The sequence below is a fragment of the Macroventuria anomochaeta genome (assembly GCF_010093625.1).
Source record: "Macroventuria anomochaeta strain CBS 525.71 unplaced genomic scaffold BU25scaffold_8, whole genome shotgun sequence".
NCBI classification, from domain to species: Eukaryota; Fungi; Ascomycota; class Dothideomycetes; order Pleosporales; family Didymellaceae; genus Macroventuria; species Macroventuria anomochaeta.
Window position 1 is genome coordinate 391672 of NW_022985369.1, and position 27786 is coordinate 419457.

The window sequence follows — 27786 nt, forward strand, 5'->3', positions numbered from 1 at the left end:
CATCCAGACCTCGACTACTGCGAAGTTGAGGTCCACTTCCAGGAAGTCATGGACACCCCCAGTGGCGTAGCCGAAGTTATTCCTGATTCGCAATTGGTCATCTCGCGACGAGCGTTCAAGAACAACTCCAGCAAGTACTACATGAACAAGAAAGAGTCCAGTTTCACCGATGTCACGAAGTATCTGAAGGGAAAGGGTGTGGACCTGGACCACAAGCGTTTCTTGATTTTGCAAGGTGAAGTCGAATCAATCGCGCAGATGAAGCCGAAAGCCCTGACCGAGCACGACGACGGCCTTCTCGAGTATTTGGAGGACATCATCGGCACTTCAAAGTACAAGACCCCCATCGAAGAGTCTGCTGCTGAAGTTGAGACGCTCAACGAGACCTGCATGGAGAAGAACAATCGTGTACAGCACGTTGAAAAGGAGAAGGGCGCGCTCGAAGAGAAGAAGAACAAGGCTCTCGCTTACATCAGGGACGAAAACGAGCTTGCTACCAAGCAGTCCACGCTCTTTCAGCTCTACATCTCCGAATTCGATGACCACATTGAGGTCACACAGGAGTCGGTCGGTCAGATGCAGGCTCAGCTTGATGAGGAGTTGCAGAAGCACCAGGGTAACGAAAAAGGGATCAAAGAGCTCGAACGACAGTACAAAAAAGGAGTTAAGGCATACGAGCAGCTTGAAAAGCGACACCAAGAATCTCAGAAAGAGGTCGGGCGCATCGACAAGGAAGCCGTCAAGTTCGAAGAGAAGAGGAAATTCTTGGCTGGAAAGCAGAAGAAGCTGGAGAAGACGAAAGAGATGAGCAGCTACAGCCGCTCCGAGGCAGAGACTCTGGCGAAGCAGTATGCTGCGGATCTGGAGCGATATGCCGAAGAGATTGAGGAGTTGGAGCAAAGCATGAAGGTCGAGGAGAAGGAGCTCGAACGCGTCCGTCTAAGTCTTGCCGGGAAGACGCAAGGCCTATCTGATGAGATCGCAGCGAAGCAGAAGTCCCTGGAGCCATGGAGCGCCAAAATCAACGAGAAGCAGTCTGCCATGGCTGTTGCACAGAGCGAGCTCGACATTCTTCGCGAGAGGGAGAACGCTGGAGCCAAGGGCATCGCTGAAGTCGAGGCGAAGATTGAAGCTTTGCAAGAAGCGAAAGAAAGCAAGGCAGCTGAACTTCAAGAGTGTAAGGTCGAGAAGAAGCAGATTGCGAAGAAGTTGCAGAGTATTCAAGCCCAGATCGAAGAGTTGTCGCAGAAGGAAGCTCCTCTGCGCTCGAAGCTGTCAGGCGCACGCGCAAAGGCTGATGAAGCCCGCTCGAACTTCTCTGCCAACCAGACGCAAGGCAACGTCTTAACAGGTCTGATGCGCTTGAAGGAGTCCGGACGTATTGATGGGTTTCACGGCCGCCTGGGCAACTTAGGCACGATCAACCAGAAGTACGACGTCGCGATCTCTACCGCTTGCCCACAGTTGGACAACATGGTCGTGGACACAGTCGAGTCTGGTCAACAGTGCATTGAACATCTCCGCAAGAACAACCTTGGCCGCGCCAATTTCATCCTGCTCGATCGCCTCGCCAAGCGGGACATGTCGACTGTCGATACGCCAGAGAACGTCCCTCGGCTCTTCGATCTCGTCAAGCCCAAGCACGACCTGCTGAGGCCCGCTTTCTTCCACGTCCTCCAGAACACTCTCGTTGCCGAGGATCTCGACCAAGCAGAGCGGATTGCCTACGGCGCGAAGCGATGGCGTGTTGTCACTTTAGATGGCAAGCTGATCGATACCGCTGGTACGATGAGTGGTGGTGGAAGCCGCGTCGTCAAGGGCAAAATGTCGTCCAAGCTTGCGTCCGATGTCTCGAGAGATCAGGTGTCGAAACTCGAACAAGATAGGGATACACTCGAGCAAACTTTCGCCGAGTTCCAGCAAGAGCAGCAGGAGCTTGAGAGCACGTTGCGAAGCCTGAACCAGCAATTGCCTGAACTTGACACGAAGGCCCAGAAGATTGCGCTCGAGCTGGAGAGCTTCGACCGCAACATTGCCGATGGTCAGCGTCGTATTCAGGAGCTGGGTGCTGAGAAGGCTGCAACCAAAACTGACAAGGGGCGTGTGTCCTCTCTAGAGAAGAGCATTGCGTCCATGGAAAAGGAGATCTCAAAACTGCATGCTGAGACGGAGGATGTCGAGGCCGAGATCAAGGCGCTGCAAGAGAAGATCATGGAGATTGGTGGTGTCAAGCTCCGCCTTCAGAAGGCCAAGGTTGATGACCTAAAGCAGCAGATCGACACACTCACTGAGCAAGCTTCAAACGCCGAAGTTTCGAAGTCGAAAGAGGAGAAGCAATGCACCAAGCATGAGAAGTCACACAATGATGCAGTTCGCGACCTTGAGAAACTTGCTGTCGATTTAGAGAAAGTGGAAGAGGATATGGAGTCTCATCAGCGCGATGCGTCGGGTGTCCGTCAACAAGCTGAGGAAGCTCAGGAGGTAAGCACAGTCATCACAAACCTGTCCATAGCTATACTAACCAGTTCAAAGTCCCTCGAGTCTACCAAGGAAGATCTTCAAGCTGTCAAGAAGGAGCTTGACGAGAAGACCGCCGAACTTAATGAAACTCGTGCCATCGAAATTGAAATGCGCAATAAGCTCGAGGAGAGCCAGAAACAGCTGCACGACTTCCAGAAGAAGCAGACCTACTTCCAGGACAAGCTAAGCAAGCTCACCTACCAGAATGTTACAGATCTCGGGGAGGAGCAAGAGACTGGCGAAGGTCTGCCCACCTTCAGCAAAGACGAGCTGCAAGACTTGGACAAGCACGAACTCAAGGACGAGATTGCGACGCTCGAAAAGAAGAACGAGAGCACAAACGTCGACCTCGCCGTCCTCACTGAGTACCGCAAGCGCGTCGAAGAACACGCCGCCCGCTCGTCCGACCTCGCCGAAGCAGTCAACTCCCGCGACGATGCAAAGAAGCGCTGCGACGAATTGCGCCGCCTGCGTCTCGAAGGTTTCATGGACGGCTTCAGCATCATCACCGCGCGCCTCAAAGAGATGTACCAGATGATCACCATGGGCGGTAACGCCGAGCTCGAACTCGTCGACTCTCTCGACCCTTTCTCCGAAGGCATTCTCTTCTCTGTCATGCCGCCCAAGAAGAGCTGGAAGAACATTAGCAATCTGTCTGGTGGTGAGAAGACGCTGTCGTCCCTCGCCCTGGTGTTTGCGCTGCATCACTACAAGCCTACGCCGCTGTATGTCATGGATGAGATTGATGCAGCGTTGGATTTCAGGAACGTGAGTATTGTGGCAAGCTATATCAAGGAAAGGACAAAGAATGCGCAGTTCATTGTTATCTCGCTGCGGAACAACATGTTCGAGTTGGCGAGTCGGTTGGTGGGTGTGTATAAGGTCAATCATATGGTAAGTCAGATCTTTCGGTGGAGCGATGAAGTAAACACTAACAGCGCCGCAGACGAAGAGTGTAACGATCGAGAACAAGGACTACATCACTGCACGCGCATGATCGGTGTAGTCTGCTGTTGACGAATGGGTATGAGTAATGTTAGTCATTGGGTGGTGTTCGGTGTAAAGACGGTTGCTTTCAAGTTGGTACTTAGGGTCATGTTTTTGGCATGGACACATTCTTCATGATACCAGATCAACGCGTGATTTGCGTTGACTACAATTCATATAGTTCACGTTCAGCCGAAGACAATTCAAAACGCGCCCATGAGTTGGTTTTCGTGCGTCTGCCGCTTGCGAATTGTACGGCTTCTTGTGCCACCATGGATGCTGACCGACTGACACAGCCCCGTTACATGCAGCGTTCTTCAGCTTTCCATCGTCACAGCAATGTATCGCCAACACCCGAACATCAGACCTTTGGAATAGGCGGTTCTCTAGATTCCATCCCCGCTGAGGGAAGTCAACGCTGTAATTTCATCACAGCCCCGCCGCCGTTCATGTTCGAGTGCAGTGGTCCGCACACATTCTCTTGCAAGAGCTATCACATCGAGCTACCTGGAACGAGTATAGACCTTTCAAGAAGCCGTACTTTCTCTTACCGTGTCCCTGATTCACCAAGCAACCGTGGACTTGTGGGTTCTCACTTTCGAGCCCCAGAAATTTGGCTGATACTAAGTAGTACTGGAGTAACGCAGCGTACTCCTGACTTACGACTCAATTACGGTAGGCGTGATACAACCCAAGCCACCAGCCATACCTCAACTGATACCAGATAGACTTGGCTTCCGCAATATTGACGAGTGTCATCAATCTAGTACGTAATCAAATTTCCTTGCATTCAAACGCTAATAGGTACAGGAACGCGCTGAAGCACAATCACGGCATCACCAAAGCTGTTGACAGCACCGCCTTCACCTGTTACCTAATCAGCACTGGCAGCTCAACCATTCACAGACCCGGCGAGATCATCCGCTAGACGCAGTAATCTCGGCGCAAGGCCATGCTACTGTACCCAATCATAGCCTTCATGTTTCTTATCATCATGAGCAGTGCTGTTTTCGCTGTGTATTGGACCATCCATGCTCAAGCAATGGGCGATGCGTTCACTGCAGGCAGTGGTTCGTTGCTGTTGGCACGCTCATAGCAGCTGTACCGGTGGCGCAGCACTATCCAAATTGTAGATGTTGGAAGAAGACAAGGGCAGTCGCTGGATCGGAAGAGATCGAACTCGGGCGCATGTGACATCTTGACAGCAACTCTTCAAATCAATCGACTTGCTCCACATTTGTCCTTTCCCACTACAGTCATCAAACTCACTCAGCATCCTCATCCCCCCCCCCCCTCTCCTCTCACCAAAACTCATAAGCACTCAACCCCCTCTCCGGGTTCTCGTCCTCATTAAGCGTCGTCACCGTACCAATAGAACTCCGCCGATCTTTCTCAACAACGCTCTGCTTCCTCACCATCGCCGTTTTGGTCCCAAATGTCCTATCCTTCAGCGCACGGCGAATATCGTCCATAGAAGCGCTGGGCCAGAAGTGCGCGGGTAAGGTGCTGACTCGGTAGTGGGGGTTGTTGCCGGTGTGTGTTACGCCTGGTTTTGTTAGCACGTAGATCGTTTTGTGAGTTGAGAAGGAAGGAGAAAAGGCGTACAGTCGTTCAACTTGGGCGATAGTTATGCGGAGATGATGGCTATCTCGGAAGCAATTTGCGCGCAGTAGATTTCCAGAGGCAGATCGTTGACTTCGAGACCAAAGGGATTTTCAATCCCGTTTCCGATCGCGGAGAACTCCAGTATTATGTATACAGAGAGCACGATCACGGGGGATGCTTGTGGAGCCCATCAAGTGGACAAGTTGGAATGGCAGACAGACGACAAAAAGAGTCACGTGATCTGAGATGTGGCGATGGGCAAGGGCGTGTTCAAGATGTGGTCTGATGTGATGAGGATGTAGTCGAGGGCGCGCAGACTGTCGAGAATCTTGGATTCCATGCTTCCTGTTCTGAGTATACCGCCGTTTGCGGCGTTGTGATGAAGGCGTACATGTGTTATAGGATTTCCAAGGGGAGGGTTGCCGAAGGGACGTGTTGCGCGTTTCAGTTCTGCACGAGGGTTTTCTTCTGTGACGTGCAGCACGTTGAAGATGCTTCTCTAGAACCCTGGCTTCTTCTCTTGTACGGTCGGTGTCCCTGCGGATTTAGCGAGCGTGTCCATGTGGATGACCAGGTTGTATAGGTCTGAATGCTGGATGTAGGGCTCGAATCGGATTCTGTGCTTGAAGGCTACGGCGAAAGCGATTATCATGTTCAAGGATGTGACTTTGGCAAGGAGGTCTTGCTTCTCCATGTCGCCTTCCTGCTCTTCGACATGGATCCATATGTTGCGTGCGAGGCTTGTTGAAATACCGATGAGCTTGCTCCAGCATTTTCTTCCCTCCGTGTAGCGATTGTATGCGGATGAACTGCGAACTTTGAGTGCCAACCCGACAAGTATACCAAGCCGTGTTGTAACGATGGGATGTACGTTGACTGGCGAGGATAAGCTTGTAACTCCTTATTCTACATAACCTTAACATACTTAGGTAGACCTCCCCGGATGACACACTGATTAAGGCAGCCCAAGCACCTACGGCAGTCACTCGTAAGAGGATCTTTGGAGTGACGCTACCGTGCATACGCAGAGCATGTGGCCATTTTGAATGTCTGGCAGTATCCCGAGGACCGAACTGCAGGCTATAAGCATGGACTTATTCAAAGGAGTGCCCCAACTTACGAAGTATCTTTCCAACCCTTGGCGTGGCTTTGGTTCAAGCATGGACGTCAGAGTCTCGTTTGTTGTGACTGTGATGTTAGCCTTGTGCACACGCTTACCAATCCAGTAGACTCACGCTCATCTTCCATGATTAGTGGCATCTTGGTGGCCGGTAGGAGAAACTCCAGTCATTGGGAACTGCAGAAAGCAAAGCATCATGAGCGTTCTCATTCTACTCACAAGTGTCCTGTTTGCATTATGACACCCCACATCGAAGGCCGAGGCTTTTATGACGACAATGCCTTCTTCTCACATTGCCAGGACCACTCCAAGCCACATTCGTGGTACACCGTCCGGGATCGCTGAGTATTCGGATCCAGTTTTGCGGTTCCTCTGCAGACTATCTTACTCCGCGATTGTGTTACATATATGGCAGCTGGCTGGCGTAGGTCCTTCCGTTGATCGAACGATAATACTGTGCCAACTTATCTGAGCAAAGGCCAGGCTTTTGAATGGTGAATTCGTAATCATAAATCAGCTCAGCATGTTCATACATCACGATACTGCAGGAGATGATGATGCAACTATGCATGCACCGTCCCGTGCCGTCCCGTGGAAGGAAAAAGGTCGTATCTCCAGCCGCATGATAGACAGCCAGTCAGCAAGCGTCTCTTATAAGGCCTGCAAGATGATAAGTCTTGAGGGTTCCTGTATCAGCGCCGGAGGTTTGCGTGACGCGGCCCCAAAAGGTGTTTGTGGGTAGGCGATTGTACCGAGTCTGTGGTTGAAACTAGTCAGTGCCAAAATAGTATTTGCCGTCCCTTTCAGAGCTCTTCCAGGGGCGCGAAGGTAGAAACGTGTGGCGGTTGACCTTCTTCGATACGTGACAGGTACCAGACGTGCTAAGTAGCGTAGCTAGTCCGCGAAAGGCGTGCCGTACCTTGTTACATAAGGAGAGGAGCAAACGAAGACGGATGAGCTTGAGAGAGAGCTCTGCACCAGCAACGAACAACAAAATGAAGTTGCTGCTTGGTGAAATCCAAAAGGCAGGCACGAGCGTGGACTCGAACTTCAGCTGTGCGCGCGTGATCAACAGCTCAGCTGACGCGCAGCACGTCATGAACGAAAGCGCATTGCTCGAGAGGACGATGGCTGTCAACAAAGAGCGAACGACGGCGATGATGCCGCCAGCATATGCCAAAGCCGCTCACTGTCTCTGCTATGGGGATCACGATCGAAACCCAAGGCGCGTGTGTCGAGGTTGAAGCGAAACAACGCGAGTAGCGACGCGTGAGGAATCAAAACAACAGCAATGATCTCGAGTCACGATTGACTCTAAGCCGAGAACACTGAGGTAGACATCAAAGAACTCGATAGTAAAGGCAAAGCATCAATTGATCGTATTCAGGTGTCAAAGATGTACAGAGCGCAACGTCTGCTCCCATGCAGACGCGTAAGATCAAAATCTTGTGAAGCTTCATGAACAGGCAGCGATGTCGAGTCACTACATGGACTAGATACACTTGAAGACATCTAAGCGACCGTGTAGCGTCTGCCTAATTCTCGATAGGCGAGGGAGATCAGGGACAACACTCGAAGCGTCAAGGATGAGGAGGGAATCATGAATTGGGATGAAGCACGAGGTCAATGGGACGGAAAGCGAGCGGCAGACTCAGAACACCCTGATAGAACTCGTCTGGTACCAACGCGTATCACCCAGTGAGAGCGCGCCCTTTGTCTTCTCCAGATCAGAAAAGGACATCGAATACCAAAATCCTTCCTAAATAGGAATGGACGATTGTGTCGCGCAAAAGTTGATCTGGATGCACCTGCTCGGTTGCAGCCGTCAGATAAGTAGCTCCCCCCCGCTTCGGGGCGCGCGGTGCTCCCACCCCAGTGACTTTCGACGCTTCCACAACAATATCCACCCATTCGATTTTGACGTTTGCCCACTCGTTAGAAGCATCAGATACGCGCCTATCACGACTTACAATTACTACCAAAATGCCTCTTAAGAAGTCCACCACCACTGCCCCCAAGAAGGCCGCCGCTGCCAGCGCGAACCATGGCTCCTACATCGGTATGTTGCCTGATCCCTCCACGCCACGCTGTCGCAGCGCAAGCGCGTTGGTTCCATCGTGTTCGCAGACCTTTACTGACCGTTTCCAACAGATATGGTCAAGGATGCTATCATCAACGTAAGTCTACACTCTCCGGCGCATCATGACCCCCGCACCTGGGCGTGCGACGCCAACGCGCCGACTCGGGCGCAAACAACAAAGCTTCTAAACACCTCATGGACTCGAGAACAGTTTTGCTAACATGCTCTTCGCACCTCTTAGTTGAAGGAACGCAATGGATCCAGGTTAGTCGCTCCATTGAAAGCTGTTGATGCTCTCCACGCGTCACGTCATGCTTTCATCTTTCTACGCTTGAGAGCTCGCGCTGACCAAACCTCAACAGCCGTCAAGCTATTCAAAAGTACATCAAGGCCAACAACAAGGTCGACAACCTTACCGATGCTGCCTTCAAGAGTCACGTCAACCGTGCCATCACCTCTGGTGAGGAGAAGGGCGAGTTCTCGCGTCCTAAGGGTAAGTGCTGCGCCGCCTGCCTCCAAGACTCGATGTTCGAGTCGACGCGTCCGATTCGATACGCTGGCACACATAACCATTAGTATCCAGAGCTTGTACTGACGCGTCACACAGGTGCTTCTGGTACCGTGAAGCTCGCAAAGAAGGAGGCTAAGCCCGCCGCCGCTAAGAAGACCGAGCCTAAGGAGGAGAAGAAGGAGAAGAAGCCTGCTGCCACCAAGGCTAAGACTGCTACCAAGGCCAAGGCTGCCCCCAAGGCTAAGGCTACCGCCACTGTTGGTCGTTCCTGTTTCCCACGATGCTTCAATTGCTAACACAGTGACCAGAAGGCAAAGACCATCACCACAAAGAAGGCTCCCATCACCAAGAAGGCCACACCCGCGAAGGCTACTACCACCAAGAAGACTGCCGCCGCCGCTAAGCCCAAGGCCAACGCCAGCAAGCCTCGCAAGTCCGCAACCGCCGCCGCCACCGGCCCTGCCCCTGCTGTTGAGAAGGAAGTCACACGTGTCCTCGGAAAGACAAAGTCCGGACGTGTCACCAAGACTAAGGCGCCTGAGACCGCTACATCCAAGGCCGCCCCAAAGAAGAGGGGCGCGCCCAAGAAGGCCACTCCCAAGAAGGCCACACCGAAGAAGGCATGAGCGGTTCCATTCGCATCTTTTCTTCGCTGTTGATTCTTCTCTAACTGGCTCTCACGCACAGACCTGGATGATTCTTCTTCCGGAGCATTTCAAAGCGTCTAAGCATGTGAGCCTGTAACGTGATATCCCCTTTTCTCTCTCTATGTCTGGATCTCCGGCGGGACGGTATAGGCCATGGTACTACTAAGGGGTGTTGATCTGTCTGTCTGTTTGTTACATCATGTCGGCTGGGCGTTCTGGTGCGTTTGCGCAGGTTGGATCTCTGTATTTATCTCTTTGCGCCTTAGGAAAAGGGTGTATCGATGACGTGATGCCTATCGTCGTGTCGATGGAACGAATGTCGGATTATAAGTTCGATGATTGCGCGCTTTTGCTGTGTGACTTCAAGCGTTGGTTTGATCGCCGTCGCGCTGCACGTGCAGGAGTCAGGGTTGGCTAGTACGAAAGAGGTTTGGCAGGAAGTATGTGACGTACAATGGCCCACCTTTCTCGACCACTCCTGAAGTGCGAGGCCGCGCTCACACAATCACTGATACAGAACAATTTTTTGCTTTCATCTTGAGCGCTATTGCCGCTCATCTCGAATCTATCTTTCGCAGTATCATAATTTACTACCTGAACGCGAATCTGCTCCCGTCTGGCTGCGATGTTTTCTTATGCTTCCCTTGCACCTCACAACTGTTGTTCTACGCAGAGACTTGATTTGCAATTTCGAAGTTTCTCGAGGGATAAGATCAAGAGTAAAGAAGGTAAAGCCCATACATGAAGCCGTCTCAGAGTACGTCCCGCAAGCTCAGAACTCGCAATTAGATGTAGACCGTTGAATGCGAGCAACGCAGTCCGCAGATAGGCAGTTGATGCGCCCGAAAACATACTTCCACGCCCTCAGAGGACAGGCTCGAGTAAGCCACGCAATGAGTTTGATCAAACAACCTTCAAGCCGTCAACTCATGAGTGGTCCTACCTCGGTCGTACTTTGTTGTCAGATACCACACCAAAGGAAACATTTACAGTAATCATTACTCGGTAGATGCTTCCATGCCGTGCAAGACTTCTCAGAGCAGCCAGTTACATTGGCGAGGAAGAACATCCGGCATGCTCAGAGGAGGCGCATACATATCACTCTCCTGGGATGTCCTGATCCGTCTTAGACCTGGAATATCTATACCTGTTCAGCTTCTGTAGACATCTACAATTCATATCCAGGCCATAATAAATACCCACAGTATGACAATCGCCATTGAAACGGCGCAGTGACACGAGTGTTGATGAGTGCTGGCAAAGCCACTTCACGCCTCGTCGTATCTTGGGGTGAAGAAGCACTTGTCCTATAAATTCATGATCGCTTCATCACTGTCGACTTCTGCATTACTTCAACCTTTAATTCAGATTCCAGACTTACAGACCACAAGAAGCGATAATGTCAGACACATCTAAAGTGGCACCCTACCCCAACCACTACACCCACTCGTATACGTTCAATACATTGCTACTCTACAAGCGATTACAACTAACTTATCTCCTCTCAGACCACTTCAACGAGCTCACCCTCGGCACCGGCTTAAACGAACAACCCTACTTCCGCGCACTCATTTTCTTCAACAAAAAACCCGGCGTCACCGACGCCTTCTTCCACCCGCACTGGAAAAGCGTGCACGCTGACCTGACATTGCAAACGCCTGGCGCAGGTGTAGATCTCAGGCGGTACGTCCAGTTCCACCAAGAACCGAAGCATGTTGATGAAATGAAGGATCTGTTCGAGGCGAGTGGAGGGTCGATGCAGAGCTTGCCGTATGACGGGTGTGCGGAGTTTTATGCGAAGAGTGCGAAGGGATTTACGGCGTTTATGAGGGATATATGGGCGAGTGAGCATCTTGTTGGTTGTGGCAAGCGGTTTGTGGATATGACGCAGGGCTATCAAGTAATGGTGGGATATGATAACCTCATCTTCGGTCATGCGGTCCCAGAGATGGGAGGTGGTGATGTTATCTTAGCTAGAGGTACGCGTCTAAAGACCCCAGTTAGGAAGCGCTGGTGTGAACTTGTGTGCTGTTCGCTGCCCAATCTGTATACAGGCTGAAATAGTAAGAAAGCTCATGATGATTGTATCCTGCCACAGATGCACCTAAGAATTCCGCTTCTTCCATCTTTTCGAAGGAGAGAACCAGAATCTCTACACGGGTACTGTATCGTTTGGCTCAATACTACGACTGCTTGTTCGGTATTACATGTTGTGTATCTGTATCTGGATGATCATAACGGGTTAAAGCACGCTCTGTATTACGCAACCACGGATGACTGTACATTCCGCGGGGCTAACGCCGAACGGTGGATACGATGATCATGGCTGCTTACCGTGCCCACCCTCCGAAAACTTGCATAGTACTTTCGAAATCTCTTCTGTGAACGTCTACACGTTCAGTTGTAAATTGTGAATTGTGGTGTTGTGGAAAAGAGTAGCGGCAAGAGAAGTGGTGCCGCTGCGGGGCAACAAGCTTTTCCGAGGTTCTGCTCGCAACACCTTCACAACTCTTACCGCTCGTAGCTAGGCGGCTCTCAACTCCACGCTGCACCTCGTACGAACTTCTCCAGACCGTCTCCACGCTCATGCAACCCCAGGCTCGTTTGGTGCATCCTACCACGGTGCGCGCGGAGTTAAGGATGCCATTCGCTGCGAAACGCGGGAATACGGCAGCTGCCCCATGATTTCGCTGCTGGTTAAACACCTCTCGTTATGACTAACGTTGCGCTGCTCCTGCATGCTAGTATGGCATCTGGCAGCTGCGTTCCTTCCTCTTTCCTTACTACATCTTTTCGCAGAGTATTCGGTCGAAACTGTACGCCGTCGTGACGGCTGCGCCAGACCTTGTGACGCCACAGCAAACCCACTCGACTATCGTTACTTGACACGTGCTTTTTCATGAACGACTACACGAGTACTGCATTAACACTTATCATTATCTGCTACGATGGCACATTCGCTACAGCCTCACCGGCCAACAAAAGCTGAGATCATCGACTTTGCTGCTCTGGAGGGCCACGATGCAGACATGCCCAGCAACCTAGGCTCTATCCATCATGTACCCAGCAACCCGTCGACACGGCCACACTCTCCGTCAAATGAGAAGGATGTTAAGTCTTCGGCTTTAGAGAAAGACATCGAGAAAGGGGCAAACCCTGTCTCGTCCTCGATAGCGGGTGAACCGGATGAGGAAGCAGAGCGAGATCCAAACATTGTGGACTTCGACGGTCCAGATGATCCTCAGAACCCTATGAATTGGGGGTTCACGAAGAAGTGGGGAATGGTCTTGTTGATCTCTGCGATCACCTTCCTTACACCGCTCGCAAGTTCCATGTTTGCACCTGGTGTGCCGGAAGTCATGCGAGACTTTGGATCGACGAACGATATGCTCGAAGGATTTATGGTGTCTGTCTATGTTCTCGGGTTCAGTTTCGGGCCTCTGAGTACGTTGACGTTAATCTTCAAAGCCAAGTCAAAGCTAACGTGACAGTCATCGCACCCTTGTCGGAGATGTTTGGCCGGCTACCCTTGTATCATTCCTGTAATCTGCTCTTCATCATCTTCACCATTGCGGCTGCTGTCTCCACCAACATGAGCATGTTTATAGTATTCAGGTTCTTGATGGGCAGTAAGTATACTCACCCACTCATTGCAGGCACTCGTTGACGTGAATACAGCTGTCGGAGGAGCACCAATGGTCCTGGGTGGAGGAACTATAGCTGACCTGATCCCTCGCGAACACCGAGGCACAGCTATGGCTGTTTGGATGATGGGACCAAGTGAGTCAACATCGCACGTTCATGACAATTATCATACTTACGATCGCAGCTATTGGACCTTGCGTTGGGCCTATCATCGGCGGATTCCTTACAGTCGCGAAAGGCTGGAGATGGAACTTCTGGTTCGTCGCTATTGTGGTATGTCTATTTTCTTCCGTACAAGACTGCTGGGCTAACTCTCTTAGGCTGGCGCATTCTTTGTCATATCTTTCATCCTGATGAGGGAGACGTCTGCTCCCGTCATCTTGGAACGTAAGACGAAGAAGTTGCGGGCTGAGACAGGCAACGAGAAGTTGAAATCCAAGCTGGACAGCGGCTTACCCACAAAGGAGCTATTCAGGTTCTCCATCGTTCGACCGGCCAAGATGCTCACACGCTCGACCATCTGTTTCGCCATTTCTCTCTACGTCGCTATCACGTACACATACCTCTACATCCTCTTTACCACTTTCACTGCAGTATTCACAAACCAATACCACTGGCACGGCGGCATCACCGGTCTCTCGTTCCTTGGTCTGGGTGTCGGTTCTCTCGTTGGCCAATTCGCATACATACACTACGGCAACAGAACTGTCTCAAAACACATAGAGCGTGGAGACTTCAAGCCCGAGCAGCGTCTGCACATCATGTGCATTGGTGGCTTCTTCCTGCCCATAGGCCTGCTGATCTATGGTTGGTCTGCGAACTTCCAAACCCACTACATGGTGCCGCTTCTAGGCACTGGTATCATCGGCTTCGGACTGCTCATGACATTCATGCCGGCAAACACGTATCTGGTAGACGTATTTACGACACACGCCGCGAGCGCAATGGCTGCAAATACGGTCCTTCGTAGTCTGATGGCTGCATTGGTGCCGCTGAGTAGTCAGAAGATGTACGCTGCGTTGGGACTGGGGTGGGGAAATAGTCTGCTTGCATTCGTGTCATTGGCATTGGTGCCAATACCGTTCTTGTTCATCAAGTATGGGGAGAGGATAAGAGCTAGGAGTACGGTCAAGCTATGAAAAAGTTTGATAGCATGTCTAGATGAGATGATTCGTATCAAGGATAGAACTAGCGATCAACCCTCTACGCACCTAGTCCAAGACCTGATCAGTATGGTCAGAACATACACGACCTTGCGTAATAATAGCTAGCCGTACAGACAAAGCAACTTCCGCTTTATCTGACGCACCGGACTGTCCTTGTTTATGAGGTTCATCAGGAAATACCCTCATCTCCCACGATGAATGCGCATGTGTCTTGTCTGCAGTGGAGAGACACATGAAACAGTAGTCAAAATCCTCGCACACCCTACATTTGAACAGAGGCTCGTAAATATGCTTGCGTTTAATATTACAGGAGGGTCGTCAGCACTTACCTCGCCAGGTTGACATCCGTCGCAACTAGCCGGTGTGGGTTTAGTAAGAGTTTTCCGCATAGAGGTCTGGTCCTGCCCAGTTTCTGGTTTGTTCTGCGCTAGCAACTCATGTAATGTAATACCCTCCGGTGATACAAGATTTCTGTTTCGGTGTGATGCGGCAATATCGAATAAAGTCCAGCACCAAGGAGGATTTTGGGTTGTGATGGTTGATGGGTACAAACCCGCTTCCAGTAGCAAGCCGAGAGCCTCAGGCTAATTTCTCCGAAGAACGAGATGCAACGGAGTCCATTCTTCCTGCTTGACGTTCATAGTGGAAGAAAGTACTTTGAGGTTGGCTGGCGTGTCCGCCATTGCAGCATAGTGCACGGCGGACCAACCTTTTCAGTCTCCCTATTGGTCTGGAGTCCGAGATCCAGAAGAAACTGACTTTCTCGAGTAGACCTCCACGTGGAGGGCTGTTCGACCTTCATTATCTGCCATATGGGGGTCAACATGCCAGACCTCCATAAGGAACTTCAATGCCCCCACACCACCAATCACAGCGGCATTGAGTGGATGTCCAATATGGTGATTAGCTTGCTCAAGACAGGTACCCTCTTGTGTCAGTATGTTAGCCATATGCAGATGTCCCCATAGCAAAGCAACAATGAGGGAGTTATCATCGACGCTAGCGGCAGCATCAAGCAGGATCTTCCGTGTTGCCTCATCTCTCGTAATTACTGCTGCACATAGTGGAGTAGCCGAAGGGTGCTTTGCAAGTATAGGGTCAGCACCAGATTCCAAAAGGAGTTTGACGGTCTTTTCGGGTCTTAGTCCCTCATAGTTTGCCGCAGAGTAGAGCCGTCTAAACTCGCCGCCATATGTATTTGGATCTGCTCGATGTTCGAGTAGCAGCTCGACGCTTTTCACGTTACCAAAAGCACAAGCAATCTGAAGGGCGTTACTAAACATGCCACCCTGAACATTGACATCCGCACCTCGTTCGAAGAGATGCTTGACAGTCTTTGGGTCCGCGTTCATGATCGCCGCCGCCAAAGGTGTACCGCAATCTCCACCGGTTTCACTGATGTCTGCGCCTCGTTCTACCATCCTGTGGATGAGTGAAGAACTGCCGATCAAAGTCGCTATATACAACAGCTTTCTTTGTCCCACTTCTGAGTTCGAAAGACTTCCAGATAGCTGCTCGGTACGCACGCTGGAAGGCAGGACGAAACAGACCCAGGTCCATTCCATGAGATCCGAAGAAGGATCAGTAAGTAACCTTGTGGCCAGATCCAGGAGCTTGGGATTGTCACCGGTACCACGGAGATGCTCAGACCAGAAATTGGTTGCATGCATTACGAGTGGATGCTCCGGCGGCTTATTGTGGACCTCTCTCTCTGGCTGTCACAACTGTGTGCGTGGAGGTATATCAGACAGATCGGACAGGTGAGTACCTCAGCGCTGTGATGATTGAAGGTAAAACCTGGAACTTTACGCTGAACAAGTCGGCCGGACATGACGTAGTCCATGGAGGCGTGTGAGAGTCTTATCGTCCGGCGGCGACCGGTATTGTCAGAGCACATTAGAAGACCACCACATATGCCAATTGTGTACTCTGGGTCCTGCTACTCCTTCGCTTCATCGTACTAAACCTTGTCGAGATCTAGGGCCAAAACAGCAACAAGTTCTTCCAAGGTTGGAGGTTGTCACGCAAAGCAAAGCCAGGTAAGTGACTCGCAAAACGTCCTGGATATTTTCTGACGGGATTTTGTCCAAGATGCGTGCATACGTGTCGTCCAGAGTGGTTGGCAATGTATGCAATGTCCGCTGGAGCGACTTTAGATTTTTGCACGTTCACAGCTCGTCGAGGTGTAAAGTTGCAATGCGGAACATATCCCCAGCTTGTTCCACGAGAACAGACACGATCTCCTCATGGTCTTTGACGGGCCATTTCCCTAACGAGCGCTCATCCAATATTCGTTGCTCAACATATAGGCGTATATGTCGATGATGTGCTTGCCCTTGGATAGCGATCTGAGACACGTTGCGCAGTACATTTTCCATGTCCTTCTCCTTACGACTTGTCACCGTGACATGTACATTTGGCATTTTCCAGTCCAAAGTTCGTTGCAGAACCTGTAAAAGCTCAGCGCGACTACTGCATTCGTCGAGCGCATCGACAATGCTGTAAATTTCTCCAATGTCTTCCAGAGCCCTACGCAAGGCTTCCACTAAATCCTTGTTGCTAGGTTTCTGGAACCTTCATGAACTCTGTGATGGCGTTGCCCTCTCATGTTATGAATTCGACGAAGTGATAGGCTAGTAGGAAAACACTGTTCCCGTTACACTGCAGAGTCAGCGCTTCAATAGCGGAGGAGCAGAGAATGGTTTTCCACAACCAGGAATGCCGTGGACCCATAGAGTTGAGTGCGCCTCTGCCTTGTAAGAAGCGAAGCATGCATACTCCAGGAACCAGGTACATGTGTCGGCGCTCCTGACATTCTGGGCATTATGGAAAACCGATGATGGGAAAGGCGGTCCAAGCCAGTCAACCAAAGAGCGGCGTTTCTGCTCTCGTGACCGTGAGCAACCAGCAGCATACAAGCTCGCAATGGGGACAGATACCTGCTGCCACGTTGTCCATCGAAGATTGCAGGGACAGCACGACCCCACGTGAGCCCAGTAGTAACGCCCTGGCATGTCTCATATGTGAAAGCTCCTAAGGTCTTTTCGAGTTATCTTACGTTTGGTCGGCTGTCAAAGACAATTGAAGCGTCTGCTTGACACGACATATGCGCTCAAGCCTACAGGCCAGTTCCTTCTCCCTGAGTCACCACGGAATTGCCATTCCAGGAAACTTTGAAGTCCGAAGCTTTTCCAGTTCGACCTCAAGGGATTCGAGCTCAGGTTGACATTCTGCCAGCGGCTTTGGCAGTGTCGAACTTGCGCAAGCTTGGTCGTAATCAGAATCACTGGCGGTGAGGCGTGCAAGCGTTTGGAGAACATAACGCAAAGCATCGACCTCATCTACGATCTGATCCAATCTCTCTGCGCGCGCCTAGGCTGGTGTATAATTCAAAGCAAAGACTGCTGACTTTACCGCTTAGCTGTACGACTGTAATGATGCTTGCAGCAATGCTGAACGGATCCATCTTGGCTGCAGCGATATACGTGAGGTGTGAAGAGATGGGGAACGAGTTTGTCGTAACTGATACGTTTAAGATGTTGACATAGGTGCAATGAAGCCGAGCTGACATAGAGAATGCCAATCGGATGAGCCCCGCTTCGCAACCGCGTTTGCGCCTCGTGAGGTTGAAGCATGGGGCTGTAGAAGCAACACGATTGAGAAACCCTGTTGTGCTAGGACATCGATTGTGCACCACGATGATGCAAAGCGATCAAGGCGGCACCGGTGCAACCGCAGCGCCACGGGAAAATACAATGTATGCGGATTGGGCAGGCTTTCGAGGTGCTCGGGCACGCTGTACTGATCAATCGTTTCTGAAGGCGACCGAGGACTTGAACCTGCATCTTCTCGATACTCCTGTCACGCTGGAAAAAGAATTGCCCAACTTTCCGTGCCCTGAAGCTTTGAGATCCTCTACTCTCGTGGAGCATTGTAAGCCTTGCGGCCGTATGTTCGAGGGTGTTTTAGATCACACAGAAGATTGTTGATCTACATGAGAGACTGCCTTGGTGTATGCCTGGGATGTTCTTCTCAGCGGCCATCATCACCTTCTCACTTATGTATGTCCATTGACCTGGTACCCGGTATCTTCAAAATACAGTTGTTTCACTTTACATGCAACTGAGAAGCGCCCAAGGCTTGGAGACGGACAGCGTGTCTGAGGTAAGCTTACTCCCCCATTGTCGTGGGGCGTAGATACTGGTTGACACCTAAGATGATTCCGATGGCATTTGTCATAAGCAATCGCCCCGCGTCGGGCTATAGTGCCTGATCTCGATACCGGCTCGCTCGCCATTGTTTGCTGATATCTCGACAATTTTGTGACCAAGAAACAAGCTTTGCAACCACGTGCAGATCCACCGCACCCTTGCAAGAGCGCTCCTCGGCGTGAACGAAGAGGATGGCATGTGTTCGTACTTCATCCTAGCTGATTGGACGGGGACTCTCCCGTTAGACGTCTGGAATTGAAAGCGATGGTGACGATTTCCGGTGGTTTCGCAGCGGTGTAAGGGAAGCAAGGCCTAGACGAAAGAAAATGCGAACCCCTGCGATACGTCATTAGCCTGAATCGCATCTAACGGTCATCATGAAATGCAATGCTGCATATGCGATTCTTGACGAAGCTGCACGGCAGTTGCTACAAAGAAAGCACGTGTTTGTTGATTCGCAGGAAGGAGCGATCCCGTGCAATGTAGGGATAAGTTGGCCGTTAATGCGCGCAAGCCTCGAGGATGAGATTGGCGGTTGCTTACCAGTACATCTCTACATCTGGGAAGATACGTCGATCCGCGGCGCAGATATGTCGATACCTGCTATGTCTGATCGTTGTTGCTGCATAAAGCTGCCCGAAGCGTTGTTCAGCGACCGAGGAACTTCGGATACGCAATTTCAGCCTTGCACATGTCCATCCCACAACAATTTTGCCCTCGGCACTTCGCGTATGGACGTTGCGCTTACGACAATCCTTTTGACACTCATCGGCCACGTTGTGCGCTTCCCTTATGATTCGTCCGGTGAAGCTCGCCACCAAAACGGCAGGGGCAAGCCAAATTTACGCGAAGCTGCGGAGACGGTCTATACTTCCGACCAACTCTTTCCCCTTGCAATTTGTTGAGCTGTCAGTTTGGGGAAGTGAGGATTCGGCTGCTTGCAGCCTCACCGTTTTTCGCCGTTTAAGGATGGAGATGTGACGCCATCCTTACTCACAGCTACTCATTTGATGTAAGATGTACAGATGAGGAAGATGATACGGCGCGGTAGAGGTAGGCGGGAACAGCGTGTAAGATATCTTCCTGCTGCATAGAAAGCTGTGTAGTCGAGTGAAGGTGGATCGACTGTTGGGATGAGAATCTTGGCGTGTAAGTTGCGTCTACAAATCCTAGGTCATTAATGGATCGATTGAGTGGGGGAAGATGCAGCTATCTGGTTCGCCGTGCGGCGGATTATTCTGTGTGTGCTGCATATGTTTGCGATAAATATTGAGTCTCAATACTCGCTCTTTTATGTACTTTCATACTCTCAACGTGCGCCTGGCAAACTCTGAAGTGATCAGCTGTAGTCTTGTTGCATATCGAGGTTGAATATCGCAGTAATGTGTCTTCAAGTTCTTGCCACAAGTACGTGTTGTTCTATAGCCAATGTCGTTCTGGTCGAGGCGGTACTATAGTCGTGTGTGCGTTGACTTCGAGAGCATCTGCTGAGAATGCCGCCTTGCGACGAGGTGTGGGGCTGATGTTGAAACGGGTTCAGAAGGCGTGCAGTAGCTGTTGTATGATTATGCAAGGCAGCCTGTGCACTCCGACGTGTGCCCAGCTACTACGGGTAGTAGTGGGGCAAGTTAAGGTCAAAGTCGCTTTGCTCGCACCAGGTATCAAGGCCGTCAGACAAAGCGTCAGAAAGTGTATCGTATTCTGTGAAATCAGAGGCACAGCTTCCAACGTTCTAAGCTTCGCTCTATTTTGATACGACTTTGTCCTGGCCACAAACCTTCCCAGCTGAGTTCTCGATAGCGACCGGATTCCAATCGCTCGATCTGCGTCTAATATATGTCGAAGGGGTTTTTCAGTAGTGGAGAATATTGGAAGTCACGTTCGGCAACATTCGAATTAAACCACCAGACCAACAATCAAATCCTACAGTGGGGACATGCGCAAATCTCAGAACGGGTCCCAAGGCTGCGTATCTACGATACCGCACTCAATTGTCGATGGCACTGAGGAAACTAAGCCTGTTGATACTTGTGACCGAAATATGAGATTGCGTTGAGGCGTTCCATAGGTTGGTACCTCCGCTGTGGCCTGTTTGAGGCATTTGTAGAATTGTCTCACCTGATATATGCAGGTTTGAGCGAGGGTGTTGGACATCTTGATGCACCTAGGTACCTCAGTGGTATCGAAAGTCCGAATCATAACCGGTCATTGATGAGATGGTGGGCATTACCAGCCATGCGTTGTTCGACTTGGGTTAATCAGCTGAACCAGGAGGCTAGAGGCGCTGTTCCATAGGATGCGAGAATGTGCACGATCCGATCTGGGATGATAAAGCTTGACTAGACACCCTTAGTGGTGACAGTGCTTCGTATCTCATCTTGAGCATGATGAAGAGGATTGTAAGGCTGCACAATCATGCACTACCATCGATCAAGCTCCCTGTGAGCCATTTGCGTCCTGAAACCGTCCAGGATCTTCACCCACATATATATAGAAAAAGTGAGGCATTGTATGTGTCCAGCAAAAAGGGTGGGCGAACGAGTGTTCTCGGAAAATCCATAGTCAGCAGAGTGCTCGCTTGTTCAGTGATGGTCTACCTTTTACAGTAAAGTACGATGAACACTTGCATTGTGCGCTGCATGAAGGATCGCAATCATTGGCAAAGTCATCGAACGACCGGGCAAAATCGGCAGTGGTTTCGGATACTCGGCAGCACAGGTACATGCATGTGATTGTCGAAACGGAGTATTTTCGTGACATCTGGTTCGATCCCTATCCATAGTCTGTAACTTGGTGTGCGAAATACTTGCCCAGAGTGGTAGTATGGCATTCATCGGAGTGTAGTGTCCAGCTACTTCGAAGCAACGCACGTCATGGTTCAAGCTGAGGCTCAACGTCTATCGTGGAGACCGCGTAGTCCTGCTCATCGCCAGCGGTCTCGAACATCCTGGAGTTGTATAGCGTGAGGTCAAGCGCTGCGACTGTAGCCCAAGAAGTGTCCAACCCAGAGAGGCGGTCACAAAGCAGGGGTTCCGCATCCGGGTGTGGAGTTCTTGAAACGGGACGATCCACGATCTTCAACATCGTCTCGCACGAGAGTGGGTTGCGAAAAACATTGCATTTCGGAAAAGATCCTGTGGAAGATTGCGCCGACATATTTGTCATCCTGAGCGGTATTTGACTGGGTTTGGGACCTGCAACCAAGATACTTCTTGCATGAATGCGATCGCAAGATTCGAGCATTGGAGTCATAAATTGCCTGAACAGTATGTTCGGCCGACACTGGTGGGCGGGTAAGGACTTAGCAGCAGCAGACAAGTTGTTGAGTACCACCGTGGTGTTCGCAAGTTCACAAACGCGAGACCGACGGATAGCTGCCGTAACAACGTGCTTTAAACATGCATACAGAAGCACATAGTCGAGTCCAGGTAATTTTCGTTGTCTTCGAACGTTTTATGCGGGGATGTCGCCGTCGCGCTGCCGGCGCGCTGTGACGTGAGTGGAATATTTCTAGAAGCCTGCGCTGCTGTTTCGATGAAGCTTTTTTTCAGCCTTATAATAGTCAAGTGGATCCAGTGTGGATCCTCTGTATTTGTATGACATTCCCTTAGATATCTCCGAGCATCGACCTTCGCAGTGAGAGAGTGGTTTTTCCCTCCAGTTCGTAGGACGGCGAGATCGAAATGAGGCTTTTGTGCGATACCGGTTGCACAGTCACGCATCAGATTTCTGGAGTGTCTGTCGTTGCTGAAGTTGTCAATCTTGGCACCTGGCGATTGACATCATGTTGAAGTTCGAAGAGGCTGGAGCCAAGTGCCACGACACATATCAATTCATCTAGAGAGTCCAGAACGCGGCTGGTGATCATTTCTTGATTCAATAAACCCAGAGTAAGGTGTTGAAGTTGTGAGGCTGCTTGAGCACATGCGTTACGGCAGCCGGAATCGTTCACGAAGCGGGTCAGGGCTGTTTAGCCCGGAGCAGAAGTGGGTGGTCCGGCCGCCGAGCGTACGAGGGAGCGGATCCCGAGTGTTTTCGTCCCTGGGCCCAGAATGGCGGGAAAGTCTTAGCGCTTAGCATCCGTGTAATCTTTCGCTTCTGGTGTACACGTTGTCCTGAAGCTGAGGATGTCAGGAGGCCTTGAATCTTTTGGAGACAGCCCAGCGATCAGGTTGCCTCTTACTAGGCATTCATCCTTGGCTAGTAAATTGTGTTTGGGGTACGAGTCCGCCGTTATAGATTCTATAAGGGATCGTAACGGACGCTTTCCTATTGGCTCGGTTGTGCTGCATGCTTGGTCAACGGTCAAGATCGTGAGGCTGTGTCGCCAAACGAGAACGAAAAGTCAGGAGGCTCAGTCTTTCTGCTGACAACCCCGCCAAAGTCATCTTACATGTGTCACGAGAATTGTGAATAAGGGGGGTTTACGTACATCGTATTGATATTGGCTTGAGCACAACTTACGATCGCTGTCTCGTTTGCTCGGCACTCGGCGCTCTTGTGCGCCGCGAGTGAGTTCTTGGAAAATTAAGAAAACTGATGTTAGCCCGAAATGGCACTTGACAGTCTGTATACAACACCTTGTCGATGCCTCAAAACATGCGACACGTTGGTGACCAGTTGTAAGTGACGTAGTCCAATCCGACAGGGACAGCCCGGTGCCCAAAGCCTAGGATCGACCATGATGAATGTATTGAGCACATTGATTGATGCCTGTTGTGATACAGTGGAACGGGCCGTATCGATGTGCGAGACTGAGGATGTGAATCGGGACGGAGAGTCTTTGCGGCTGAGTAAACATGATCGGCAAGTACCATACTGCGAACTTTCATAGCTGATTCCCCTGGACCCAATGTTAATTGAAGGGCCGACATAGCTCATAGAATTCTGATCTGTGAATGCAATACTGGCCTGGACTTATCCATTCCAAAATGCTAAAGCAGCGTGTTGGTCATACACAGCACCTTCACAAGTGCGGGGAAGCTTGCAAGGCATAGTGATAGAAGTAATCAGAAGGCCCGTCCGCCAGGAGCCTCCTTGTCTTTTTGTCTGCCTCATTGTACGGTGTGGTATAGCTCAAGGCCCCAAAAGGGACGACAAACTCGAAGATCTTCCTACAGCCCCTGGAGGCAAAGACTTAGGCTTCAATGACCAACATTGGATCTTGACTGAGGCTGACTTTTGTTTCCGCGCGGTGCGTTGCTCCTCATTTCTACCAAGACCAAGACCGCCCCCTGAGCGTTTCCAAGTACCAAGCTGTGGTGAATCGCTCAAGGCGTGTTAGAACTGTATTGCGATTAAGGCGATCGTTGCTGATCAGAAATATGTGATCTTCCAGATAGCGACCGAACATATGATCCACCACGAAATGAGGAGTGGTGCGGTTCTTGTCGAATGCCGAGCAGTTGTCTAGCCTGAACACGTCGTGCATCCACGTTAGCAGCGCTGTAAGCAGCAACAGTGCTTAGCGATCCACCAAGAGCATTTCTTGCGAATACCCAGACTTGGGTGAGGTGGCTGGTGGTGAGCTATGCGAGTGATCCTCAGGCCCCCAGATGTCTTCCCGCTGCAACTAGATTACCCAATAAGGAGAATACTGTGCAAAGCAGCGTTGCATGTTGCGAAAGTGCTGACACACGGTTTAGTGAAGCTGACAGAACTAGCGAAACTCACGCATTGCTATTGGATTTACAGCACTGAGTCGTGCAATATACGCTCAACGATAGGATGGGAAGTGTGTTGCCATGGGCACCGTACAGGCGTATACGCCAAACGAGGGATGCGGGTCGCTTCGCATCATTGCACGAATCGGTATTCACAGCCACACAGTTGACGACGACTCCTATAGTGGACCGCTCCCCTTCATCGTTCGCAAAAGGAAGTTGAATGCCCCTTGCGATCAATCAATACTGACACGAAACGGTAGAGTCCATTAGACGATATGCAGGGCAGCTGTCAGAAAATCGACGTGCATGAGTAAGAAAGCAGCGCGTTGGATGGAACTGCCACAACACAGTAGCCGAACCAATAATGATTGCAAACACTGCAGCACGGTCTGGAGAAGAAGGATGAGAAAAGGGCATAGCAGAGGCAGGGACATACCGATGTTGAGAGGTGACAGATCATTCTAGTACTCTGCTGTGGGCCATTGGTAAGCAGACAGATGCGCAGAATATGGAGTAAGTATCTGCGCCAGCACGATATGGCCTTCAGAGAAGGTGACTGGCTTCGCAGTCTGTCCGTTCAAGGCTTGTGGCGTGCGGCAGAGTCATGAAAGTGATGTAAGCAGCCATAGATGCTGCACTTTGCTGAATGATTTGAGCGCCAGCCAAGGCAGCGACAATCTCGAGAGCGGCGCATGTCGTTATGTTGCGCATGCGGTGATCGTCAATGTCTGGACCAAAAAGATTGTGCTGTAGGCAGTCTTGAAAGCGTCGTTGCGCAAATTTTGGGTCGCCGTTTGCGTGCAGCACTCACGGTCTCGAGCTTGCTTCCAGCACCTCGTTCTTTCCGCGTTCGCACGGCCAGTACTACCGTGATGACCAGCCGTGATCTCTAGCTGTCAGGAGGGTAAATCTTTTGAAATAGGAGATTGCTCGGTCCAATGGTTTCAGTCAGCATGTGGTCATTTCGCTCGGCCGAGGAGTGATTTTGTTCGAAAGCTAAAGGGTCCGCGATGGGATGGGAATAATGTTTGTTAGTCGATGAGCCATCACTATGATGTCGGCCGCTACGTGGACCGAGCGATAACACAAATTCGTGTGCCCGGTGAGGCAGGCTCAGGGTTTGATGCTGGCGTACCTGCGCGCTGTACGAAGATCTGCTCTCGGTGGTGTGTGATGTTTAGTCCGCGCATTTTTGGGCGTGGATGTACGCCTTGCCGATTACCGAATCATTCACCATCACCCTTCTGTCCGCCCGTGAAGCTCGATCTAATTTCTCGTCACCTGTTTCATACTGGTGGTCGACCAGGCGTCACGGCGGGTTTTGGCAGCTTCCATGGCCACGGTCCGCTCGATGGCCGACTCCGCGAAACGCTTTGTCACTTGTTCCACCATTCAGCCCAGTGTCTTCGTAAGGTTGGCGCAGTGCAAAAATCCCTGCACCCTTGCAAGCGCGAAGAGTAATCCAACGTGCCCCGATAAACTGATGGACAGGGAGATGGGTGGTTTAGCTGCCCAGGGTGAGTGGGGATGAAAAATTACAGGTCGATTACGGAGCTTCTGCGCCGGAATCTTCGATGGATGGTTAACGCCGAACGTCCGCTTGGAGATGCCCTCTGACGTGAAGAGATATAATGCCATGCTACCCACATAAGCTATGTCCGTATTTAGGAGCCAAATTCCCACCTCAGCATACCTCAAAAAAAGTCTCGTTGGAACTTCGTTGAAGATACACTACCTTTCGACCAATTGGAGCTTCGAGTGATCTACCCTGCACCGACATAGCTTATCCTCCAATTCAATGTCATCACAGAGGTCGAGTTCGATGGAGGCACAAGACAACATCAGGAAGCGAGTATGCAAAGCTTGCGATCGCTGTCGATTGAAGAAGTCAAAGGTGTGTAGAACCTTGGCTTAACCTTCAGACTCCTCAATCTAACCGCAACAGTGTGATGGAGCGAGTCCCTGCAGCCGGTGTAAAGCTGATAATGCCATCTGTGTGTTTGGTGAGAGGAAGAAGTCGCAAGATAAAGTCTACCCTAAAGGGTACGTTGCCCACCTGCTGTATCTCAGATTTGCATGCTAACTGAGCTAGCTATGTTGAGATGCTCGAACAACAACAAGCGCAACTCGTCGCCGGACTTCGAGAACTATACACTCGCCTACAGACAGGGCAGGGTTGGCCAGGTCAACCATTGCGTGAAGCACAAAGCGGTCATCCTTTGACACACGACATTCTCGAACGACTTGACCTTTTGCACGGACCGAGCGAAAACGGTAGCAACTACGAAGGTTTCGAAGAAGACTGCAGTCGTATGCAACACAAGCTGCTTGAGAGAGGGGCACCGTTGTCTCATAGGCGTGGATCCGTGAGCTCGGATTCAGAGCATGGCCATACATCATCTCCTTCGTCATACAGCGGAACTCCGACCACAAGACAATTCCCCTTCACCGACTCATTCGCACGCAACAACGCACCGCCAACGCCGCCTATGAACAGTCCTTTCCCAAGACAATCACAGATGACTACTCCGATAAAACAGGAATCGCCCATGGTCTCCTCAACCTTTATGCACACTGGTGCTTTGGATCCTTCAGCACTTTCAAGAGCTTGGATGAATGATTCGATGATGATGGAAGAGCCAATGGACTTCAGCAAACCCATGTATGGGTTCGAGAACTTCAACAACTACGATCAGGTCATAATGGTTGACCCAATATCGATGGACCCCAACGACCCCATGATGCCTGACTGGAACAATACAAGCGACCTGGACTTCAGCAACTTCATACAGAATCCGGTCGGCGCATGAGTAGCGCGAATTTGTCTCCTCTTCAGCGTTCTTTGTCTAGCGTTCTAGCGTTTTGGGATAGATCCACACGGCGAACTGGATTAAGTACTGGCATTCGGCGTTAACGGACAAGTGCTGGCATCACATGATCAACATGGCATAATTCTCTCTGATATCACGATAGCGGAAAAATGGACTTCACTATGACGTGAAGACCGAAAAAGTCGCGCTGCGGACCGACTCCGAAAGCCCCACCTCGAAGGAATTCGATAGTGGGCGACGATGGGATTGTCACGATTGGTCGAGAACCTTACGCGGTAGATATTGATTGTACGATACACAAGTTCGAGGACGAATTTAGCATTCGCTGGCTGTGATGCCTTGTGATGCAGAATCCATGGCAACATTCCGCGTTCAGAAGGCGCGCACAGACGCGCTTAGTAATTTTGACAGACTGTTCAATCAGCAGGAACCGACCATCCGCCTGTTAAACCCTCCTCTCCACAAGTTACAGGATTGTCTCAATTAGGCATACCGCGCGACTTTGTCGGGCTTCATACTCTATGTCAAGATGTTCCCCATATTGTCGCTCACGGCACCGACAAGACGGCAGAAGGAGCGGGCTCCACCCCTCATTAGCCTAATGAACAACATACATTTAGGACAGCAGTGTGCACCACCTTCGTCGAGTCTTGCCTGAAGTGACTACCCTGATCTCACTAATAACGTCAAATTTGTGCAACGTCTACAAATTTTATACACAGGACCAAGCGCAGCCAGAAATAACGCCCAGGTAAGTCCTGCAAGCCCCGCACTTTGCAAACCTTACAAGACATTGG

At 50.8% G+C, this 27786-nt stretch overlaps 7 protein-coding genes across 7 annotated transcripts; 5 read left to right on the plus strand and 2 right to left on the minus strand.

Moving 5' to 3' along the window:
• Nucleotides 1-4992: 4992 nt before the first annotated feature.
• On the minus strand, nt 4993-6647 carry BU25DRAFT_262812 (uncharacterized protein). Its single transcript, XM_033701752.1, has 6 exons — nt 6452-6647; nt 6233-6300; nt 6038-6185; nt 5619-5988; nt 5113-5562; nt 4993-5053 (listed from the first exon to the last, which is right to left on the minus strand). Exons 2-5 carry the CDS (start codon nt 6272-6274, stop codon nt 5223-5225), a joined length of 900 nt encoding a protein of 299 aa, XP_033564196.1. The 5' UTR covers nt 6275-6300; nt 6452-6647; the 3' UTR covers nt 4993-5053; nt 5113-5222.
• Nucleotides 6648-8215: 1568 nt separating this feature from the next.
• BU25DRAFT_419659 (uncharacterized protein) lies at nt 8216-9449 on the plus strand (the record flags this gene model as incomplete). Its single annotated transcript, XM_033707954.1, has 6 exons — nt 8216-8291; nt 8384-8409; nt 8554-8576; nt 8675-8805; nt 8920-9080; nt 9132-9449. 6 exons carry the CDS (start codon nt 8216-8218, stop codon nt 9447-9449), a joined length of 735 nt encoding a protein of 244 aa, XP_033564197.1.
• Nucleotides 9450-10980: 1531 nt separating this feature from the next.
• BU25DRAFT_312636 (uncharacterized protein) lies at nt 10981-11475 on the plus strand (the record flags this gene model as incomplete). The annotated part of the gene is made up of 1 exon (XM_033702157.1): nt 10981-11475. A coding segment is annotated over one exon (495 nt), but the record flags the coding sequence as incomplete, so codon positions are not given.
• A 566-nt stretch (nt 11476-12041) lies between these two features.
• BU25DRAFT_388154 (MFS general substrate transporter) lies at nt 12042-14708 on the plus strand. Its single transcript, XM_033704461.1, has 5 exons — nt 12042-12914; nt 12962-13099; nt 13149-13250; nt 13300-13388; nt 13436-14708. Exons 1-5 carry the CDS (start codon nt 12419-12421, stop codon nt 14252-14254), a joined length of 1644 nt encoding a protein of 547 aa, XP_033564199.1. The 5' UTR covers nt 12042-12418; the 3' UTR covers nt 14255-14708.
• BU25DRAFT_262893 (ankyrin) lies at nt 14663-16200 on the minus strand. The gene has a single exon (XM_033701755.1). It carries the CDS (start codon nt 15949-15951, stop codon nt 15004-15006), a length of 948 nt encoding a protein of 315 aa, XP_033564200.1. The 5' UTR covers nt 15952-16200; the 3' UTR covers nt 14663-15003.
• A 2524-nt stretch (nt 16201-18724) lies between these two features.
• Nucleotides 18725-19706, plus strand: BU25DRAFT_262861 (uncharacterized protein). The gene has a single exon (XM_033701753.1). It carries the CDS (start codon nt 18870-18872, stop codon nt 19395-19397), a length of 528 nt encoding a protein of 175 aa, XP_033564201.1. The 5' UTR covers nt 18725-18869; the 3' UTR covers nt 19398-19706.
• A 6082-nt stretch (nt 19707-25788) lies between these two features.
• Nucleotides 25789-27376, plus strand: BU25DRAFT_262867 (uncharacterized protein). The gene is made up of 3 exons (XM_033701754.1): nt 25789-26052; nt 26104-26201; nt 26251-27376. Exons 1-3 carry the CDS (start codon nt 25957-25959, stop codon nt 26966-26968), a joined length of 912 nt encoding a protein of 303 aa, XP_033564202.1. The 5' UTR covers nt 25789-25956; the 3' UTR covers nt 26969-27376.
• Nucleotides 27377-27786: the final 410 nt, after the last annotated feature.

Bases quoted from the DNA above. Each gene is read 5' to 3' on its own strand.
- BU25DRAFT_262867 (XM_033701754.1), top strand. From the start codon at position 25,957: ATGTCATCACAGAGGTCGAGTTCGATGGAGGCACAAGACAACATCAGG. The intron at 26,053-26,103 runs GTGTGTAGAACC...TAACCGCAACAG, and splicing joins GTCGATTGAAGAAGTCAAAG to TGTGATGGAGCGAGTCCCTG. The intron at 26,202-26,250 runs GTACGTTGCCCA...TAACTGAGCTAG, and splicing joins GATAAAGTCTACCCTAAAGG to CTATGTTGAGATGCTCGAAC.
- BU25DRAFT_262861 (XM_033701753.1), top strand. From the start codon at position 18,870: ATGAAATGCAATGCTGCATATGCGATTCTTGACGAAGCTGCACGGCAG.
- BU25DRAFT_388154 (XM_033704461.1), top strand. From the start codon at position 12,419: ATGGCACATTCGCTACAGCCTCACCGGCCAACAAAAGCTGAGATCATC. The intron at 12,915-12,961 runs GTACGTTGACGT...CTAACGTGACAG, and splicing joins GTTCAGTTTCGGGCCTCTGA to TCATCGCACCCTTGTCGGAG. The intron at 13,100-13,148 runs GTAAGTATACTC...ACGTGAATACAG, and splicing joins ATTCAGGTTCTTGATGGGCA to CTGTCGGAGGAGCACCAATG.
- BU25DRAFT_262893 (XM_033701755.1), bottom strand. From the start codon at position 15,951: ATGCATGCAACCAATTTCTGGTCTGAGCATCTCCGTGGTACCGGTGAC.
- BU25DRAFT_262812 (XM_033701752.1), bottom strand. From the start codon at position 6,274: ATGCTTGAACCAAAGCCACGCCAAGGGTTGGAAAGATACTTC. The intron at 6,186-6,232 runs GTAAGTTGGGGC...TATAGCCTGCAG, and splicing joins AAGGGTTGGAAAGATACTTC to TTCGGTCCTCGGGATACTGC. The intron at 5,563-5,618 runs GTTCTAGAGAAG...ACCCTCGTGCAG, and splicing joins GTACAAGAGAAGAAGCCAGG to AACTGAAACGCGCAACACGT.